The sequence below is a fragment of the Chenopodium quinoa genome, unplaced genomic scaffold, assembly GCF_001683475.1.
Source record: "Chenopodium quinoa cultivar QQ74 unplaced genomic scaffold, ASM168347v1, whole genome shotgun sequence".
NCBI lineage: Eukaryota > Viridiplantae > Streptophyta > Magnoliopsida > Caryophyllales > Amaranthaceae > Chenopodium > Chenopodium quinoa.
In genome coordinates this window covers 979882-1001733 of record NW_018742969.1, presented here as the reverse complement: position 1 = coordinate 1001733, position 21852 = coordinate 979882, and the positions used below count along the sequence as shown (strand labels likewise).

At 29.7% G+C, this 21852-nt stretch overlaps 3 protein-coding genes across 3 annotated transcripts; all 3 read right to left on the bottom strand.

Annotated features, from left to right (window-relative positions):
• Positions 1–3802: 3802 nt before the first annotated feature.
• On the bottom strand, positions 3803–5337 carry LOC110729140 (early nodulin-93-like). The gene is made up of 4 exons (XM_021908860.1): positions 4890–5337; positions 4468–4529; positions 4242–4317; positions 3803–4089 (listed from the first exon to the last, which is right to left on the bottom strand). Exons 1-4 carry the CDS (start codon positions 4969–4971, stop codon positions 3983–3985), a joined length of 327 nt encoding a protein of 108 aa, XP_021764552.1. The 5' UTR covers positions 4972–5337; the 3' UTR covers positions 3803–3982.
• Positions 5338–7553: 2216 nt separating this feature from the next.
• Positions 7554–9334, bottom strand: LOC110729139 (early nodulin-93-like). Its single transcript, XM_021908858.1, has 4 exons — positions 9108–9334; positions 8408–8469; positions 8013–8088; positions 7554–7898 (listed from the first exon to the last, which is right to left on the bottom strand). Exons 1-4 carry the CDS (start codon positions 9196–9198, stop codon positions 7798–7800), a joined length of 330 nt encoding a protein of 109 aa, XP_021764550.1. The 5' UTR covers positions 9199–9334; the 3' UTR covers positions 7554–7797.
• A 7353-nt stretch (positions 9335–16687) lies between these two features.
• Positions 16688–19222, bottom strand: LOC110729136 (protein kinase PINOID 2-like). The gene is made up of 2 exons (XM_021908853.1): positions 18389–19222; positions 16688–17872 (listed from the first exon to the last, which is right to left on the bottom strand). Exons 1-2 carry the CDS (start codon positions 18958–18960, stop codon positions 16891–16893), a joined length of 1554 nt encoding a protein of 517 aa, XP_021764545.1. The 5' UTR covers positions 18961–19222; the 3' UTR covers positions 16688–16890.
• Between the last annotated feature and the right edge of the window lie 2630 nt (positions 19223–21852).

Sequence of the window (21852 nt, the reverse complement as noted above, 5' to 3'; positions counted from 1 at the left end):
TTTGTTAATTTTTGTTGTTTTCGTTTTGATTTTTTTCGTTTTTGTTTCGGTTTGTTTATTTAGGGTTTTTGTTTTCGTTTCATTTTTGTTTTGGATCTAAGTTCTGATTTCTGACTTTTCCATTCTCGTTTTTTTTTTTCCAAATCTTCCTCTCCTTCAAGCCGTCAAACCTCAAGGTAATTATTTGTTAATTTTTGTTATTTTCGTTTTGATTTTTTTCGTTTTCGTTTCGGTTTTTTACTTTTTTTATTTAGGGTTTTTGTTTTCGTTTCATTTTTGTTTTGGATCCAAAGTTCTGATTTCTAACTTTTTCATTCTCGTTTTTTTTTTTTTCAAATCTTCCTCTCCTTCAAGCCGTCAAACCTCAAGGTAATTTTTTTGTTAATTTTTTCGATTTTTTTCGTTTTCGTTTCGGTTTTTTTTTTTTAATTTCAAGTTCTGATAATCTACATTCTTGATTTTTTCTTTTGATCTCCAGTTCAGGCAGTTCTCCATCTTCAAATCTCCTTCAAGCCGTCAAAGGTAATTACTTTTTCCTTTTCGTTTTTTTTAATACAGTTTTTCTGTTTTTGTATTTGATTATTGTTGTTGTTCTTGCTTGAATATAGTCGAAATATGCCTAAAATCTGTTGTTGATTGTATTTTTGTTTTTTACGGGAAAATGGTAGATTTGTGCTGTTTTGTTGTTTATTATGCTCGATTTAAAAGTAATGATGATGGGTTGTTCAGATTATGTGGTTATTGGCTTTTTTACCTAACAAAAGACCAAATTGTGTCACTTTCTGCAGTTATGTGCATAAAATAAATGCTAGTTTAGGGCTAGTAAAATAAACATCTCATGTTTATTTATAGGTTCATAATTTCATTGGAAACTTTTGAAAAAGTTTAAGCTTTTCTTATGTATGCTTTTTTCTTTTTGAGGATATAGGGGTAAACTTTTGCCAAAGAATGTTGAGGCATTGGTTACCACCCAAAATTGGTGTCGTGGTTATCAAGCGGATGTTGAGGAAGACGTCCTCCTTATTGATAAAGAGATTGAAGCCGAAAGTGCTTCATCTGCATAACTAGTATTTGTGTCTCATTGTGGTTTATTTTATCTTGAAAAATCGTTGCCCTTGTCATTTATTTTCAGACTTACTGGCAGCATTTTTCAAGACTTTTAAAATCGTTTCCCTTGTCATTTATGTTGAGACTTAAATAGTTAAATGTATTTTGGTACTTGCTGACAGCTTTTCTTAAGTTTTTGTTAAAACAACCATTGCTCAGTGATGTAAATCTGAGAGAAATTTTAAAAAAAACAAAAGCTATAATTTTGAATTTGCTTGAACTTGTTATGAGCTGCTGCCTGCTGGTAGTGCTTTTGCCTTTTGGTTGTTGTCTCTGCTGAGTTGTTATTGCCTATATTGTTGCCTGCATGAGCTGGTTCCTGCCTCCTGCCTCCTGCCAGCTTGAGGTGCTGTGTTGCTGCCTTTTGTGTTATGAATTTATGATAAGTTTTGTTGCTGCTGTTTCTTATGCTTGCTGTTTTAATTTTTCTTGAATCATCGTTGCCCTTGTCATTTATGTTGAGACTTCAATGTATATGTACTTGCTGGCAGCATTTTTCAAGTTTTAAGTTAAAACAGCCATTGCTCAGTGATGATACGATAAACGTAAATTTGAGAGCAATTTTGAAAAACAAAAATAAGTTCCTGCTGAGTCCCTTCTACTTATATTATTCCTTGCTTCTGATAAGTTGCTGATCTGTTATTCCGTGTGCTGGTTCCTGCTTGTTGCTGCTATTTCCTCTGCTCTTGGGTGTTGTGCTGCTGCTTCAAGATTCTGCTCCCAAATCACTCACATTCTCACTCCTCCCTTCATCTTATAATGTATCATTTTTTGCAACCCTAAACTTGATGATGTTTCAGTTGATAAATCTGAAATCTAATCTGGGTAGTAGTGATAGTAGTTTCATTATGTATTGGTATATGTATTGTGAATTTTAATCAATGAAAATGGTGACTTTTTTTAATTGCTTGTTGATATTACTCTAATTTCAATGCTATTTATCTGCTGGATTGTGGTAATGTTATGAAATAATTGTGGCTACAGATTTGGGATGCCTCCGTATTTATTAAAATTCTTTTTCTTAATATCTGGTTTAATATAAGAAAAGCTAAAAAAATGTGTTTTATAAACATTTTAGTCCTCCCCTTTACAAAATACTTGTATAAGAAAGTTTTATAAAGTGATAATGTGAATGATTGTACGCCTTATTGACTAGTACAGTAATATTCTAATGCTTATGCCACTTGTGTAACGCAATCTCATACATCTCCAATCTTATGTTACCTTTGAGGCTTTGAGTGTTATTGGATGATCATGAATATCAAGGAACAATGAAGATAATTTGGGTGGACTAGCATTATTACTGGAATGAAAATGATACAAATGATATATCTTGTAATTAAAATAAATAAGTAATCTAAAACGATATTAATAATGCCGTTGGCCTAGATCTAGGTGATATAAACCTTTGTATAAACCTAAGCCGTTTGATTAGATCTACATTTATTAACATTAATTGTATTTACTATTTAGCCATTTAGGTTGTAAATAATTCAATTTGAGTTAAGCAGTTTGTAATCGGATCAGTTTAAACAGGTTGCGATTCGAAAACAGTTCGATTTTAACGGTTTAACGGGTTATGGCTGTTCAGTTTAGACGGTTAGCGGATTATAACGGTTCGGTTTATACGTGCGGTTTAAACGGTTTCGGTTCATAAACGGGTCAGTTTAAACGGTTAGCGGGTTACAAATGGTTCGGTTTAAACGGTTTTTTCGGTTTAAACGGTTTCGGTTTATAAACGGTTCGGGTCATTAACGGGTTTATAAACCATTCGATTCGGTTTCGTTTCGGTTCGGATTTGCACAGTTTGGTTTGTTATCGGTTTACGGTCCGTAACGGGTTAACATTGAGCGGTTCAATTCGGTTTCGGTTTGATATTGAACGGTTCAGTTCGGTTTTCGGTTTGTATTTATCGGTTTATAAACGGATCGGTCCGTGATGGTTCGGTTCGGTAATGGACGGTTTCACGGTTCGGTTTGAAAAGTCCCACCCCAAATATCATCTCATCTTATGTACATGTCATGTTATGGTAATGACACATTCACACGTACGATTATACATTTTTAGGTGAACATACATTTGACATTGCTTAACCAAGTGTGATATTCCATACAATTTTTACTATATACGAATTTTATCGATAGGAACTACTACGGATAATGATAGAAAGGTAAAGTAAATGAGATAAATAACTTTAAAAGATTCAGACAGAAATGAAAATGTAGCTAAAGAGAATAAATTAACAATTATTAATGAACAACTTCTTATTTTGATTTAAACGGCTAGGAAATTAAATTAATTGATAAAATAATATATAAGTATTATTAACTAACTTCTAATACAGAGTACTCCATAATTCCCTATATCCATAAATGTAGGCTGTTCATACAAAACTTGACATTAACTAAATTAAATGTAGGACTACTAAATAGAGATTAATTAGCTCTTAATCACAAGATTATAAACCAACTAATCAAAATATACATTAAAAGCTTTGCAATAACATCACCATGCTTAATTTAAATTGTGCAAATTTTACATCGAACTGACTGTGAGTTATGGAGGAGGAAATTAAACATAATACAATAAAGTGAATAAACTAATTTTGAGGAAATTATACATAATACGAAATACATTAAACTAATTTTTAAAAAAGAAAAAAGAAATCACAATGATATTTACTCATATATTACAATGGTATAGTGATCACTATCATCGTGACTTCACCATGCAACGATCAAAATTTCAAACTGACTTTTTAATACGTAATACATTAATCTAATTAAAAAGAAAAAGAAAAAAGAAATCGCAATGATTTTTATTCTTATGTTACAATGATCATGTTCGACATAATATTTATTTTTTGTGATTAAAATTAAGCTCCAAAACTGTGGATCTCAGCATCTTTATTATTGATAGAGTTGCGACGTGCTGATTTCAAAACTGCTTTGTCAGCTACTATGAAGTATGCTGCTCCTGCCGCTGTAATTAATCATCAATAACCAATTTCAATACATTAGCAACGAACTTAATTAGTAATTCACACAAAATCAATTCAATACATACGTTACGTGTAACAAATTGATACACACGTACAGTTGCGTATGTATACAATGAATTAAGTGTTTAAATACCGGTTGAAATAATAAGAGCTTGAGCAGTGTAGTTGAGATTTGCCCTTGCCCATGGAAACCTTCTAACACTTGCTATCTATAAGATTATATTGCACATTAAAATATCAATTTATTATTACTATGTAAAAAGAAATGACGAATTAATCAAAGTATAACTATTAACCTATATATATTCTGAACAAATGAATAAAAAATTAAAGGAAAATAATTTTCAGAAACAACTCACGGTTGGGATGGCTGTAACTACTCCAGCAATAACGGCTGCCTTTGCTCCAGCTATAACACCCTCTGTATTTATTTATTTCTTTCACATGTTAGAAAATCACATGAAATTTAATTTTATCATAGTGTATAAATCTAATTTCATTATCCAACAACATTAAATAAAACTCGAACTTTAGACTTATGTCTTGATTTATTCATCACTTTTTTAACTTACTTCATTTATATAAGTTTGGTTAATTATTTGATAAGTTCAAATCAATTTAGACAGATAAAAATTAAATTTACACAAACCTCGGCTTGCTAATAGGGTTGCAACTATAATTCATTCTAATAATATACGCGACGTATACTTCATATAAACATAATAAATATACAAATTAAATGTGATATCGATGACAGCTGAGAGTAAAGTAAATAAAATACCATGAGAGTATTGTTTGGCCATGGCTAGCCTCTGGTCAGTTGTGGACTCTGTAAGAGACTGTTGATCAATACCTTTGGCCATCTAGAACAACCTAGAAGATTGGATAAACTTACGTTTGATTTATTTTATACGTAAACCTAGCTTATTTAACTTAGTGGTAAGTAGTTTTTGTAAAAGCTTTTGAACGAGGGAAAAATGATGAAGACTGAAGAGCTAGAGGTAGTATGATGTATATATAGAAGCAAAATTTGGCCTCCCTTCTTTTTTTTTTTTTAATTCATTTTATTATTTATTATTTATCTTATATTGTTTTAGTACTAACTTGGCCTGAATACTAGTTAGAGCTTATGAGTTTTGACTACAAAATAATTAACAATAAGCCCTCGTTTTTATTCACTTTTAGATTAAGTTTACAAAGCAACTTATATTTTGTTGCATCTATTTATATATAAGAATTATTACATGTGAATATGTGATGTGAAAGAAAAATGAGGTTAAACCTTGCGTGAAAACTCCTTATCGTAACGTTAATAAATTAGATAACCTACGGGCTACGGCCCTCTCATTTATCAAAACTTTTACCATAGTACATAGAAATTTAACTGTATTTTTTTGCTCATATCATTATGTACACAAATACTACAAGAATTCGATATATTAATTGATGGTATGTTCTCTTCAGCTTAATTTCAGTTCAGTTCCTAATTTTCTTCTCATAAATAATTAAGTTTAGCTCATTTCTGAAAATCAGAACTAACAAGCCTTAATTAATTACTCGATCATTTTACAGTGACTTAATGAGCGAATGTGATGATCAAAATAGTAAATTTACTAACAATTCATTACTAATTTAGGTAAGTTCACTTAAGAATCTTATCATGTTAAGATTAGAATAGGCCCAGTCTATAATAACTTATTGTAGATCCAATCTTCTAATATACCATACAAATGTGATTATCTCATACGAAATGTGATTATATTACTACAAAAGTGATTATATCATCTGAAACTGTTAGGTAAATGTATCACTCAAACAGGGAATTTATCATTATAAAAAGTATCAAATAGTAAATTACATTCATTCAAAAGATGATTTTTAAATTTTATCATCCTAAAGATAATTATATAATCTCATTAAATGATTTACTATGAGATTATATAATTCAAAATATGACTCACAAAAAGGATAATTATATCATCTAAAAATGTGATTATATCATCTAAAATGTGATTATATTATTTGAAAGTGTCAAATTTTGGGTCTACAATAATTTATTATAGACCGGGTCCATACAAGACCAATTATATTTATCATATATAATTACATACACCTTATCCAAAAAAAAAATCTATTTTTATTACTTTTCGTTTCTCAAGTTAAAAAAACAGTTCTTTCAAAATAAAATAAAATAAAATAAAATAAAATAAAAAAGGTAAAAAGACAGTACAGCTGTACAGAGAAAAGATGGATAACTATTAACTAATACTTCGTATAAAAAGGAAGAGTAAAAACAATGGGTAGCAAATTAAATTAAGAAGCTTTGGATCTATCACCCATCATCATCTCCTTTGTTATAGCCAAACCCAACACGTGTCAAAATCAAAGGTCCATGATTTTTGGAATTTAATAACGATTAATTGTAATATTATGGATATTGGGTGCACACCGTTTTGTAGCTAGTTTATAATAAAACGGTACGTGTTACAAAGTAGTACGTGGTGGTTTCAGTATGTTTCTGTTGCTATGTTTGGTGCATACTCCATGTTCATGTCCTTTTCATTATCCTTTTATTTTCTAGATTTTTTTTGGCAATTTATTACTTTTGCTTCATTTTCTGATCTGCTCCCACCGCTCAATCTAGTTGCCGGCTTGCCGTCAAGATATATAGATAATACAATCACAAGATTTTATAACGGATAAAGGCTTGTTTGGCATCATGGTAATTTCATGCTCATTTGATTTTATTAGTTTTGGTTATAAATTTCTCAAATACTTATATAATTATTTAGTCATATTATACCTGCATATAGGGCATCTTTTCTTCAGCTTAATTTCGATTCGGTTTAGTTCCTTAACTATTTCCTTCTCTCATAAACAATGCAGTTCAATTCAGCTCACTTCACTAAATAAGAACAGGCCCATAGATCTGAATAATATACTACATACATATATACATTTACAAGCTAATAAACTCGATTTCATTAGAATTGTTTAGCTTATAAAAAATCTTATAGTGACAAAACATGGTTAAATACTTTCTAATTAAAATTTGTATATATCTTGGCCTTCTAGCTTGATCCAAATCTTCAATGTACCTAAAAGCTTTGTTGAATCAAAATATAATCTTTCTTGATTTGCATTCTAAATTCTAATATCGGTATAGTTGTATAGACAATGTATAAAGGTTTTATATTAGCACGGGCACAAATTTATGAATATTTAAATAAAAATTGGGGAATATACTAGCTCAATTGATAATCCAAATTTCTAGCTCTATAATAATATTGGTCGATGAATACCCTCATCTTTATCACACTAATTAGTTGTGAGCTCAAGTTCAATATAATGCATCCATGCTTGAAATTAAAGTAAAGTTGAGACTCATGCTAATTAAGATATATTGAAGTACAAACTCCATGTTTATAAGTAATAGTACATACTTATTAATATTACATAGGTATGGATTAGATATAGATGCATGGTACTATTATAATTGCTATATTGCACCGCAATTATTATAATCATGTAATCTTAATCATATCCTAATTAGTACAATCAAATCTTTCTATGCGATCGTCAAAATCATAATCAACTTGCCATCATGATCATTTTCATTAATTAATTAATCATATATGGCAATATTATAGATCATACAATTTGAATTGATTATTTCAAATTTATTATAATTATGCTCCAATATTTGGATTTCTAGCTTGATTAAAAGAGTTTTGACGTGCCGACTTCAGAACAGTCTTGTCCGCTACTATGAAATATGCTGCTCCAGCCACTGTTTTATCAATTAAATTCAGAATTTTAATTAAGTGCCAAGAAAAAAAGAATTAAAATTCAATATAAAATATAATAAGAAATTTGAAGAAAAAAAATCTTTGATTATATATACCAGTAGATATTATAAGAGCTTGAGCAGTGTGACTGAGATTGGCCTTTGCCCACGGAAGCATTCTAGCACTTGCAATCTGAAAAGGTATTACATAAAACTCTCTTATTTAATATGAAGCGAGGGATAGAGTATGCTAATCAGTTAATCTACGAAGAAGTAACTTTTTTAGCGCATGCACTTCACATGCTGATGCACTATATGTACATACAATGCATTAGGTGAAAGGTATTGTCGTGAATATTAATTGTGACTAATATTGTTAAAGATGATTATGCTTTAATGCACGATCGATGTGGTTACGTGCTAGAGTGATCAATGTATGTACGACTAGTTGCATAACGTAACGTGTGGTTAGGCCGGAGGAGGAGGATTCGATAATTAGCTAGAGAACTCACAGTTGGTATGGCAGCAGCAAAGCCAGAAACAACAGCTGCCTTAGCTCCAGCAAGTACACCCTCTGATATTCAAATTTTCAAATTAAAATTAAAAACAAGAAACAATTAAACATTTATAAGCAAATTATACATTAATAATCTATTTGAAGAAATAGTAAAAAATAAATTGGCTAATGGGCCCAAGGACTTTTAGGTAAAGACTAAAGACCATAGAAAAATGAGTCCAAATAGTTTCTTGGGTCAACAAAATTAAGGTTTTTGGACCCAACAAAAATATTATAGAAATTTAATTTGGACCCATCTATAATTTTAGTCATCATAAAAAGGGCTCTCTTAGTTTATTCAATAATGTTATAATTAAATATACTAATCAACTTTAGTTAATCAAGTTTCGTGCATGCTACAGTAATTTGTTTCTTAGGAAGTGTGAAAGACGAAATCTTCATAAAAATAATTAGAGGATCATCTAAAACACCATCATTATACCTTAGATTCTTACTCTGTAACAAAATATTGACTCATGCTACAATCTTATTATGTTTTTCCATTTTGGAAAATCACTCTTTTGTCAGAAAATCAATGAGCACCCTCATAAAATAACATTATAATTTATAAAATATGTTAAACCGATTCATCTATTCTAGGACGAAAGGAGTATATAAAGACATTATAAAACTGCAATATATATACATGTATATACCATGAGCGCAACGTTTGGCCATAGTTAGCCTTTTATCAAAAGAGACCAAGGTAGACCTCTCTAAGGGTGATTGTGCAACATTTTTAGCCATTGTAATTTATAGGATATAAGAAGAAAATAATTTGGAAATGTGATAATTTATTGATGAGATGAATATATTAAGAAAATAATTTGGATGAGATAAAATGGTGAAGAAAAATGTGATATTTATAGAAAGAAATTTAGTGGGTGAGAAAAGTGTGTGACATTTTAAGTGACAAGTTTGATGGTATTACTAGAAATCTAAGTTCCAAGAAATAGTTTAGTCCCGTTGTTTTTCCTTCAATTGGATTTGTGTTGTAGTCAATTGATTCCTCTTGTCTTAACTTTTCTTTATTTTATCCAATAATGCTCATTGTGCACGAGAATGTTGTAATTAGTTGGTTGTGCTATCATGTGTAACATTGCAAGTTTAAATAGCTATATATTGAAATTACTCTTCGGATTCAATAAATGAAGTAATTGCAACACAAAAGAAAAAAAAATAAAAAATGCTCGAAATAATTGTTACAATTTGTAGCCTAAATCAATATATCAAAATGCTTGTCTCACCCCTTTATGCCCCCGCTAACTTGTAAATTCGTGAGACTGTGTTTTCTTTGTTATTTTAATTGCAATGATTTGCCTTTTGTGTTTATGTATATTCTTTCTCGATTACATAATCTTTAGTAATTTACATCTAATGTAAATTTTGTTACACCCGTCTTAATAATATATACTAATCAATGTGATTTTGTTGTGCTTACCTCACTAATAATATGTGTATTATGGGTGAGGTATTGAGTGAGATGGGCATGTATGAAGAAAAACACATATTGGAGGATGAAGTTACATTGCTTATAAGGATAACTTTGCCTGTCAAATTTCACTACATTTATTTTCATTATCTTTGTTTAAAACCGCCTATCAAAAAAACCATAAGTTCTTTTCGACCTAAATTATGTTTGGGAATTTTATATTTTGTCTAGAACACTCTCTATCTCATGGTTGGTACACTAAGACACGGTTGATGGTTTTATGGAATTTGTCAATGGTTTTCACATGATTTATTTTCAACCTTAGTGGGTGGCAAATGGCCCTTTTTGATTATCGTATACCATTTGTTGGACCATAATATAAACTTAATACTATTGCACACTTCACTTCTTTTTTATCCAATTATAAGCCGATTGTTGGGCCTTTTTTATTTTTAGCAATCCTCTTTACACCGTTTTAAGACGGTGCTTAGACTCAATATCATAAAATACTAATTTTCTAACTTTCTCAAAATAGGCAATCTCCAAAGTTAAGTAGAAGATCTTCCTTGCTATATAAATTACTAAAATTATTCTTGTTTCAATATCCCTAACCTATGGATCAATGTTTCATTGTCCTCTTAACTTCTAAGTCCTAACTACCATGTTTCAATATCTTTGTAAGTGAAATACAAAACATATAAATGAGTATTTTGTGTGATCTATATGAATTGATCCCTAGGATCAAGGATTGCCAAACGATAATCTTCCTTTTGCCCATATATTCAAAGTTTGTATTATTTGCAACTTGCAAGTGTTACAATATGACTATGTTTATTTGGTGATTTATGCTTAATATAAGGAATAACATTCATAAAAAAGTATTGTACAATATTCATATTTAATTATGTCAATTTATGTTTCGCTTTTTATAAATATAATGTTGTAAAATAAGGGGAAAGATGAGAGAGATTGATAGAGAATATATCAGTGTATTTCTATTCCATATAATGGGGTATATATAAATACAATATATTAGGGTTTGAATGGATAAGAATGTAAACCCTAGATCTAGATTGTTCCGGAATGATACAAAGGAGGATAATGGATATCCATAAATATTTCATAACACTCCCCCTTGGATGTCCATTATCGAAGATTGTGCCTCATTAAAACCTTACTACGAAAAACCCTGTGGGATAAAAACATAGTGGAGGAAAAAGAGTACATCATTCTTCGTAATACGCTCGAGATGCTGCCTCATTAAAAACCTTACCAGGAAAACCCAATTTGGGACAAAACCATGGTCAAGGGAAAAAGAGTGCAGCGCGTATTTTCTCCCCCTGATGAATACATAACTTGAGATCTTCTAATGTCGCAACAATGAATCCAATATGTTGGATATCTTCTAATAAGTTGGTAAAATATCATTTGTTGATCTTCGACTCTCCTAAGCTGAAGTTGCATCTTCAATTCTTCAAGCCTTCACGTGAACATGTGAAGTGTCTTCATTTCACCATATATGCATGTGTTTATCTCTAATATCACCATTCCAAATCTCTATTTAATAGTTGATTAAAAAGGATAAACTCATGCGGTTATGACTTCTTCTAGAAGTCGTTAATAATAAATATTGGTGATCATTATTTGATTTAACATTCATTAATAATAATTTGATGACAAAACTTGATATTATTAATGTCATCCTTCAATCTCATATGAATTATAATATAACATATGTAATTATGTACGCTAATCATGATTCTTCTGGACCATGAGAAAACATTCTCGCGCATAAGTATTCCATTGATATTATTTAGATGTTTCATGATTGACATGATAACTCTCTTGTAAATACAAATAGTAAATCTTACCAACTCTCATATGCTCAAACTTCAAGTTGAGATGTCAATAATGTAATCACATAGACTTTTCAAGAGTTTGATAACAATTGCAATATTCAAGACATAAAAAATTGTAGGGTTGGGCATTTAATACGTCGTATATAAGTTCTTCAGGAACTCTTTTTACATAATTCATAACGTGCAATTAAATAAGTGTCATCAATAATTTCATTACAATTATAAGCCCATTGGAATATAAATATCTCTTTCTAATTTCTTCCCAAGATGCAACACAACAAGATAATTAATAATGAGCATAATTTAGCGCATTCAGTATACAACGAATTAATCATTAACCTAAGAAATCAACAATAAAATTTACATATTGATTAGAGCTTTGGTGCTGATAACGTGTTGTAAAATAAAAGGAAAGATGAGAGAGATTGATAGAGAATATATCAGTGTATTTCTATTCCATATAATGGGGTATATATAAATACAATATATTAGGGTTTGAATGGATAAGAATATAAACCCTAGATCTAGATTGTTCCGGAATGATACAAAGGAGGATAATGGATATCCACAAATATTTCATAACATATAAGTTTAATTCAACCCATACATTAATAAGTTGAATCAAACAAGGCATGTTCTCTTCAGCTTAATTTCAATTCAGTTCAGTTCTGCTTCAATCAGTTCAGCTCCTAATGTTCTTCTCTCATAAACAATTCATTTCAGCTCAGTTCAATTCAGTTCAGTTCACTTTAGTTCAATTTAACTCCAATTAGTTCAATTCAGTTCAGCTCAGTTTAGTAAATCAGAACAGGCTCTTTTAATTCTTATTTAAAGCTCGCATAAATTGGAAACAACATGCATCAACCAATTATATTGAATAATATTACTTTTTATCTTAATTTCGAAAATATAAATAATAACCTTAACTTTTTTATAAATTCAGCAATAGCAATAGGGCTCCGACAACATGAATTCGAATGAGTAGTTAACTTCTTTTGGTCAAAAGGAGAAGCATAATTTTGACTACTAATTATATAATTAAACACGTCAGATGAAATCTAATTAACAAATTAATTAATAATTTCTTGGGTTACATAAAATTTAGGGATTGAACTAACTTGCACAATCTTTATTATAGTTAGGTGGTACTCAAGAATGTCTCCATAAAATTGTGTGCAGTCTGCATTATCAAATCCACTTGAATATTCAGTTTGCTGGAAACTGCGTTTTTATGCTTTACAATGTGGCCATGTAATCGATTTCCACCATATGGTAATCATTATACTCAACTTATAATTATAAAGAGTTTATTTATTTATTTATTTATTTTAATTGAAGGGAAAAAAAAACCGAAAAAATCAACAACTTTAGCTTTACTTTCTTATACTCATTTTTTACAATATAATTACATGCATTTTTTTTTTATCTAAAATTTTCAATTTATAAATCTATCTTATATATATATTTTAGATATAATTATAATTTGAACTAAAACAATCCTTATTATTGGTTGTAAACTTATATAATGGTAAAAAGTTTACACCATTTTCTCAAAAAAAAAAAATTAAAAAAAAAATTAACACCATCCATTCTAGAGTAATTGGCACACATTTTTTTTATATACTAATTTTGACTATAAATATATTAAAAATAATATTATTTTCATTTAAAATATTGCTAAATTAGTGTGTGTTCTATTCACCTGATTTTTACTTATCTGAACTTATCTGAACATAACTGAACTTATCTGAACTTATCAACCCTTATCTGAACTTATTACACCTTATTAACACTTATTTTCACTTATTTGACCTTATTAAACCTTATTAACACTTATAAGACTTTATTAGACATTATTTGTCATTCTTGAAACATATTGTGTAACATATTGGTAATATGAGTATATATATATATATAACAATATATTAAAATAAAAGCAATAAAATATGAAAATATTAGCATTTTTTAATATATTAAACTTGTTGATTTGCTTAACTTTTATATAAGCAAAATTTATCTAGTTTGACCATATCTTAGTTACTTTAATTTTATTTTTTATGCAAATGTTACTTTATTCTTATACGAAATCATGATAATAAAACACATAAAATTTTACAAAAAAAAAGTGAAAAGCAATCTTGATTAGTAATAACTCTATATAAATATAATAAGTGGAAATAAGGTGAGGAGAACGTTAATTTAGAACTTATTAACCCTAAACTTATCTGAACTTATTAACCCTTATCTGAACTTAACTGAACTTATCTGAACTTATTAAACCTGAAATAAGTGAAAATAAGGTGAACAGAACAGACCCTTAGTATTAATATCGAGATTCAAAATAGCAGCAATTAATTTTTAAACATATTTCAAACCATATATTTAATAATCAAACTAGTACATTAGCAAGTACGTCAAGTTTAACCATGTCGAAAAAAAAGAACTTTTACTAGAAACACATAGATGTTTAATTAAAGTGATTTATTTAAATGTAAATGTGTAAAAATATACATGTCTACATTCTTTGCAAAATAAAATAAAAAAATCATACAAAATATATCTATTTAATTTTGATATTTCTAGCATTGAGTGGAATGAAGCGCATTTACATTAGAAAATCTTCAATCTTCAACGCCTACACTTTTTTCATAACCAATAATTGTCACTAGTCATTTGTATACCTCCTTTCATTATCTAACCAATTACAACGTCATTAAAAAACTATTGTCTTGGAATGCTTGTTTCAACATGGTGCATTAACTCATTGTTGCTAATCAACATCAATCAACTTCCAATTCTCGAGCTTATCTTGGTATTTGGTTGTTATTTGCCTTGTGATCTTTTAGTTATTATTATTATTGCACGTACACCCAATCTTAGCTAAAATGTCCAACTAACATTAACCTCCTCTTGTTTGTTAGCCCTTTGCCCGCGTGATTTTTTTTGTCATTAAGGTTATGGATACCTCTCCAATGTTAGCGTTCATACATATAGCTCTCGCGTTGTTTAATTAGAAAAAAAAAAAAAGGATTAAAATGACTATGTGATAGTCAAACTCACAATTTTTAATTGTATTCCTCATGTCAATAATAAGTAGGCCAGTATTCAATCTCCATCAGTTTGTCAAGCAAATCAACTTGTCTGATTAAGCTAATTTTTATGTGTAATTCGATTTAATGGTTAAATTTATAGTTTGAGACTTTAATTTATAAATTACAAGTCTCTACTTGCTACGAACCGTTAAATTTTATATTTTTGTCGGAAAATTAATTTAATTTCCTAGCAAGAGTGAATTAGAATTTGTTTTGAGTTGGTCGGAAGTTAATTTTATGGAATCAATGAAAGAATATATCTCTATAGATAAGACAAGGATTCATGTGATAGTGATGAAAGAGTGCATGTAATGAATATGTCAAAGGAAGGAGTCACGAGCATTTTCTGATTCCATACATTTCCTTGTCCATGCAATAAATTCATTAACTAAAATATGGACTTGTATCATTACATATGTGCACTTTGTGCCCACAAAAATAATTAACCTTCTCTTCTTTTTGTTTTGGCAAATACTCTACAATAATTATCGATAATATTATGAAACGGAGATAGTATAATTTAAGACACGTATAGGGGTAGATGAAAAACCATCTAATTGTTAGACAAGGCCAAACTACAACATATCTTATTTCCACATTATGAACAATAAAACCACACTTTATCTTCCTTGTTAAACTTTTTCCTTACAATAAATCCTATTATATTCTTTGTAGTTATCTTTACATGCTGTAAAATTAACAGTATCCATCTTGTCAAATTTTTGATTCCAAAGTAAATTGATCAAATGACCGTACAATTATTGGAATTCCAAAGTCACATTCTTTTTAACACATTTTCAATAACATTATTGATGTGGTGTTAGCATTTTTTTATTCTTGTAATATTGTACACTATAAATTAATGTTATGGAGTACATTTTAAAAATTGTTTAATAAATAACTTTTTAGTTGACTTTTTACATTTTATTTGATTAAATAGCTAACAATAAAATACAAATAGTATCAAACCAACTATATAAAACAGGCGATAACCAATTGCCAAACATCTTTATTTTGTTTACTCTAGCTGGCTTCCTCCAAAATAAATTACTTACTGTAGTAAATAAAGAACATAAAATTTGACCCTACTAGGAAAAATGACAAGAGAATTTGTCCAAAAAAAATAAACTCATGATGAAAAAGAGGAAAGAGAATCAGAGAAAGGTAGAAGGGCCATGATGGGCCTGTGTTTTAGCCAGCCCTCTTTCTCTTTAATCAATGAAATTAAAATAAATTATAAATTTCAAAAAATTAATAAATAAATAATAAATAAAAATAAAAGAAAGAAAGAAAAGGCTGGTATATCAAAGTGCCTAGATGAGTTAAAAGGTAGAACAAATTAACAAAAAGAAAACACCTTTTGGTCATAGCTCACACCAACTTTACAGAAAACCAAAATTCAGTATTATAATTTTGTATTTTTAGATATTTTATAGTGTTTAAGACTAAATTTTGATCATTGTTCACATATTTTCTTTTTCCCTACTTGAGTAGAATCATAATTGTGACCACATGATATAATGAAACCTCATGGGGAAAACATTGATGCAATTATGTGCCTCCTTCCAACTTTTCTTTCATCTTATAATTATTGAAAATTCTTTATCGTAATTCAATATTTGCAAGGAGTTTCATATCATTGGTTAAACAATTCATTCCATATAGATAATTAAGAAAAAAATGAAATTTGGAAGAAAGCTAATATGAGGTGTTAATTGTACATAACATTCGATCTATTCATAATTAAATGTCACATTATTGATAGTGTAATTTGAACTAATAATGTGACAATTAAGTCTGAGTACAGGTGATATATGTCTTAAAAGTTAGCTAAATGAGAAAGACTAGCTAGATTGATCGTGGAGTTTTCTCTCTTTGGATCAAGTATTATACATATGATAATAGGAATAGTAGTGATTGAATTACAAGCTAATTCACCACCACTAATTAATCAATTCTCTTCTATTAAGACCCTATAAATCTATAAACTAATTATATACAATTCAAATAAAAAATAAAAAATAAATAAAAATAAAAAGAAAAAGGTCTCACTTAATTAAAAGTAATCAAAATGAGATTGAGGAATCTGATATGGTGCTTCCCTCTCTTTTTTGCTTAGTGCTTTTGGCATATTGAGACCTCTTTGGTAACTACTACTACTATTACTACTAGAACTCTTCCTCATTTTGTTATTGTGAAGCTCTTTAGGCACCAAAGGTGGTTTAACTGACCTAATTAAGGCCCAATTAATACCCTTGAAGAAGTCATGCCTTTTGATCTCATTTGAACCCTTAAGGTTACCAATCCTTTTCTTAGGATTCTTCACTAGAAGCTTGCAAATTAGGTCTTGAACTTTTGCCATTTCTTCATACTCTTTCGCGCTACCTAGGCTCATCCTAGGAAACGTTACAGGTTGCTTCAGAATATTAATCAGTGTCTTCTCGTTATTTTCACCCTTAAAAGGTGTCCTACCATACAACATCTCATAAAGAAAAACCCCGTAGGTCCACCAATCGACAGCACTCCCATGGCCGAGCCCAGAAATGACCTCGGGGGCCAAGTACTCGTGGGTCCCAACAAAAGACTTGGACCGAGCATTGATGGGCTCGGCCACTAGCTCCGTGTCAAAAAATACTTTATTATTATTATTATTCGTCGTACCATCACAATCACCATCACCATCGTCATCAGAATCACTATCGATACGATCACCATTGGCCGTCTGTCGAATGGTGGTGGTGTTCCTAGGGGATGTCTTGTTCCTCCTCTTGTTACTAGAAAAACAAGAGAGGACAGGTTGTATAGGTGTAACACAAGAAGGTGTGGAACACCTTACATAAGTGTTCTTCTCAATAGAAGTTGGCAGCTTTTGTTTTAACAACTTTGGGACCACGTCACACTTGAGTGAAAGATCAAAGTCAGATAGCATAATGTGTCCATCTTCTCTTACCAATACATTCTCTGGCTTTAGATCCCTGTATATTATTCCCATCATGTGTAGATACTCCAATGCTAAAACTGTCTCTGCTGCATAAAACCTGTTTTTCATAATCAAAATTCAAAGTCAATACTAATTCTTTTTCAAATTAAACTCAACTAAATTAAATTAACATACATGTATATATAATATATAACACAATATTTACTAATTAGTTTACGTATATATTTACTACCTCGTTTTAAATTTAATTACTCGTGTCGTGCTGATTAATTAATGATATACATATATAAACTCTATTGTATGTGCCCATAAAAGAGTAATGGTACATGATATATTTTTTTGCATGCACGCCTCATATTATGTATTTATATTATCTCTACCAAAAATTATTATTTTCTTACTAAATCAAATTGACAATATATGGTGAGAAAGACTGCTCATGGTAATAAAACAAAACACCAAAAGCATCATGCAAGCAACTATGTACATACATACATATATACTTTGATCATAATAATATCTAACTCTGCTACCATCATACTGTAATATAACCAACAGTTGATTGTCAAATAAGAAGATAGATTAACTAAAAACCGTGCTAAGAAAAACTTACTTAGCAGAGGAGATATGAAATCTCCGATTAGGTTGACGAAGCCTAAGAGCATACAAATCACCACCAGAGCAAAACTCCATAACCAAACAAGAATAATGAGAAGCTTCAAAATCAGCATACAAAGTAGGCAAAAAAGGGTGATCAAGCAACCCTAAAATCTCCTTCTCCATATCAGCCCTAACAAGTTTCTTCCTAATAGCAAGAGCTTCTCTATCAACCACTTTCATAGCATAATAACACGGTACCGCCCCTACGGCCGGGTTTCGTATTTGACAAAGGTACACATTACCTAAATCACCACCCCCTACACGCTTCAATATCTTGAAATGTTCGAGCCCGACTCGGCCTCCGGCTACTTGCCTCCGGAGCCCCTTTATCGCCTCCCACCCGGCTTGTTGAGCCTTGTGGGGTTTAGTTGTAGGGCTGGATAGAGAATGGCTTGAGAAACTACTTCGACGACTAAGACTAAGAGTGCTTAGGTTTAGGTTTAGACTCATCCAACTTTGGCTTGAGTCTGGGATTGTTATGGAGGATGAACAGCTGCTTTCTTGGTCAAATGAGTCTGCTGCCATGGTTGATGAATGAATGAAGATGGAGTTTATATGATGAGAGAGAAAGTAGAGAGAGAAAGAGGGTTTGTTAATGGAGGTTGAGTTGAGAAGTTTGAAGGAGAGAAAATGAAAGGGGGTGTTCTTTTTTTCTTGTGAGGTGGGGAAGAGGGTGTGTATATATAGAGAGGAGTTTTTATAAAGGTAGAATGAGTTGAGTGTCAATTCTTTTTGTTCTAAAATTAACTTAACTTCATATTTAGATGCTTATATTAGAGATATTATGAGATATAATATATCTCCTGAAATCAGTGTTATTATCAAATCCTGTTATTTTTGGTATAATAGGATATTATGTTGAATAAATATCTTTGTTATCATATTTTGTAATAACTAATTATATTATTCGATTTTTGTATATCTGTTAGTGAATCAGAGAGATTATATTCGGATTATATATTCTTATGTAACACTATAAATAGTAGCAAGTATCCTTTCTTGGATAACATAATTCAAGCTTGCTAGTCTCTCGTTCTATCTATATATGCTTTTCAACATACATGTTGTTTCTCATAACTCTATCAACTTATATTCGCTTTGTTTTGGGAAACTCCTAACATCACCTTGTGTCATATCAAATTTTACATAGTATAATTACGCAAGTCAAACTAGTTAAGACATGTAGACAATCGGAAACTATGGGAGTAATATCTACCGCGTACCAAACGAACCTTAGCTTCATACTTATCTATTCATGTACAATCTATTAATGTGAATTGTTTGATGATTGAATCCATATTATTGTGGGAATAGAAGAACATGAGGTTACAAGGACATACTTTATTCTTATAAAAAATTGTAACAAGTTTAAAAATTGAAAAGTTGTCACGCTTTAAGTAGTAGTTGGGAGATATGCTATTATCTATCACATATATTCACATTATATCACTGTATTGTTAATTCATCCAACACACTATCATATATACAATGTGATCTTTTATCATCTTACCTACCTATCTATCAAGCTTGCTATAGCTTAGAGTGGTCCTACAACCTCTTAACTCAGTGGTGGTGGTTTAACTATCTTACTATAAACTAATTTTACTAGTTTAATTTGCATGCAAATCATCATAGTTATTAATCTATTGACCACTTTTTTTTATGAGTGTTATGCTTGTATTGGTTAAGACTCAAAGTAGTTGAAATGAGAATCAAGTTAGATGATGAATGATGTATATAGTGTTACATTTTTGCATAATTACTCACTTAGTCACTTACTTCAAATTAATTTCAACAACTTTTGTCAAATTTTAAGCTAATTGCTTTTGATGATTGGCTTTTTCCTATCTCTTTCTTCTATATATGAACAAAGAATTGTTATTTTTCATTTGATTATATATGTACAATAGTATAGGGATGGCAAGACTTTTAAGCTAGAGAGGTCAAGTAAGACATGATATGAGATATCAATTTATAAGACAACTCCTAGTCACTTATATTGATGACGGGATGAAAATTCTATCTATATTTGTACGCTTATTTCATACCTCATTTTTAATTTACTCCCTCCGTTCCTAAATATAGTTTTCATTTGACTTTCTACTGTTTCTAAGACATGTCTTATCCATTTCATTATTAGATTTACCATTTTACCTCTATAACTCCGCAATGATTAATTATAATACACCATTTTACTCAAGTTCTCTCACACTACTCTTTTTCTTATCCATTCTATTATTGGATATACTTATAATTGCATTTTTCCTTACAAATATAAGTACATCCATTGGTAACTTAGGATCAATTACATGATTTAAATCGAAATATTAATTGTATCTTGTTGACAGCTGACGGTCAAAATGCTTTGTCGCTTGTGCTAAAAGTTACAACACAGATTACCAAAGAATGTTATTCTTTTTGGCTAAAAAATTAATTAAAAATAGCATAAAAGTGGTTCTTTAAAGTTAAAAACCTTCTCTTGAAGAAAGAGCATATGATGGATGGACCATATCCTAAACAAATTTCTTCATAACTTTTTGAATTATAGTTTACTACGACTGCTTTTTTTAAATCACCGAAAACAATTACATTAATTAAATTAATGGTACTTAGTAAAAAGCATACTCTTAAACTTTAACACGTAGAATTAGTACATGAAACTTCATAAAACAATGGTGAGAATACAAAATTTTTAACTTCTTGTTTTTCAAATCGGATATTCTAAAATCAGATTGCAATCTTTTTTGTAGACTTTTTCACTGCTCTTGCCCATCTTTAGTTTTAGAATCATGTAGTATTTTAAGCGTGTATTCTTTTTCTTTATTAATCTAAATTGATCTAAAAATTTAAAATAACAAGAATTGTTAGATATATCATATATGAATTAAATTATTAGAGCTTATTTATCATCATAACAATTGAAAAAAAAAAAATCAATTAAGTATATCAAAAACAAAAAATATGGAGGGAGAGAGATTTGTGTTATGAAATAATAATTATGCCGTATTTGTGAATCCATGCAAAATAATTTTAATTTTTTTGGTGAATTGTATCCATGCAAAATAATACGAGTATTAATTATTCATTAAGTTCAAATATGTTATAGAGAAATAAATCAAATTATTTTGTGTATGTTTAGCTTATATACATCTAAATTATGTATCTCATTACATATAAATATACTAATCTACAAGAAAATACAATAATATGAAGTATAAATCTTTAACATGAAACTAATTGAAATAAAAATTATATAAATTTAGGTAAATAATTTTTATATTTTGAAAAATAAAAATTGAAAAAAAGGTGGGAGAAGCATAGTGTAATACTAGATTCCATAGAAAGCACATGAAGTGCCCGTGCCACAAATAAATATCACCTCTCTTTATTTCTCTTTATATTTCACAAATATTAAGG

Coding starts and splice junctions, on each gene's coding strand:
- LOC110729140 (XM_021908860.1), bottom strand. CDS start 4,971: ATGGCCAAAGGTATTGATCAACAGTCTCTTACAGAGTCCACAACTGAC. Junction 4,530..4,889: donor GGCCAAACAATACTCTCATG/GTATTTTATTTA, acceptor AAATAAATACAG/AGGGTGTTATAGCTGGAGCA. Junction 4,090..4,241: donor AGCTCTTATTATTTCAACCG/GTATTTAAACAC, acceptor GATTAATTACAG/CGGCAGGAGCAGCATACTTC.
- LOC110729139 (XM_021908858.1), bottom strand. CDS start 9,198: ATGGCTAAAAATGTTGCACAATCACCCTTAGAGAGGTCTACCTTGGTC. Junction 8,470..9,107: donor GGCCAAACGTTGCGCTCATG/GTATATACATGT, acceptor TTTGAATATCAG/AGGGTGTACTTGCTGGAGCT. Junction 8,089..8,407: donor TTGCTGCTGCCATACCAACT/GTGAGTTCTCTA, acceptor ATACCTTTTCAG/ATTGCAAGTGCTAGAATGCT.
- LOC110729136 (XM_021908853.1), bottom strand. CDS start 18,960: ATGGCAGCAGACTCATTTGACCAAGAAAGCAGCTGTTCATCCTCCATA. Junction 17,873..18,388: donor TTTCATATCTCCTCTGCTAA/GTAAGTTTTTCT, acceptor TATGAAAAACAG/GTTTTATGCAGCAGAGACAG.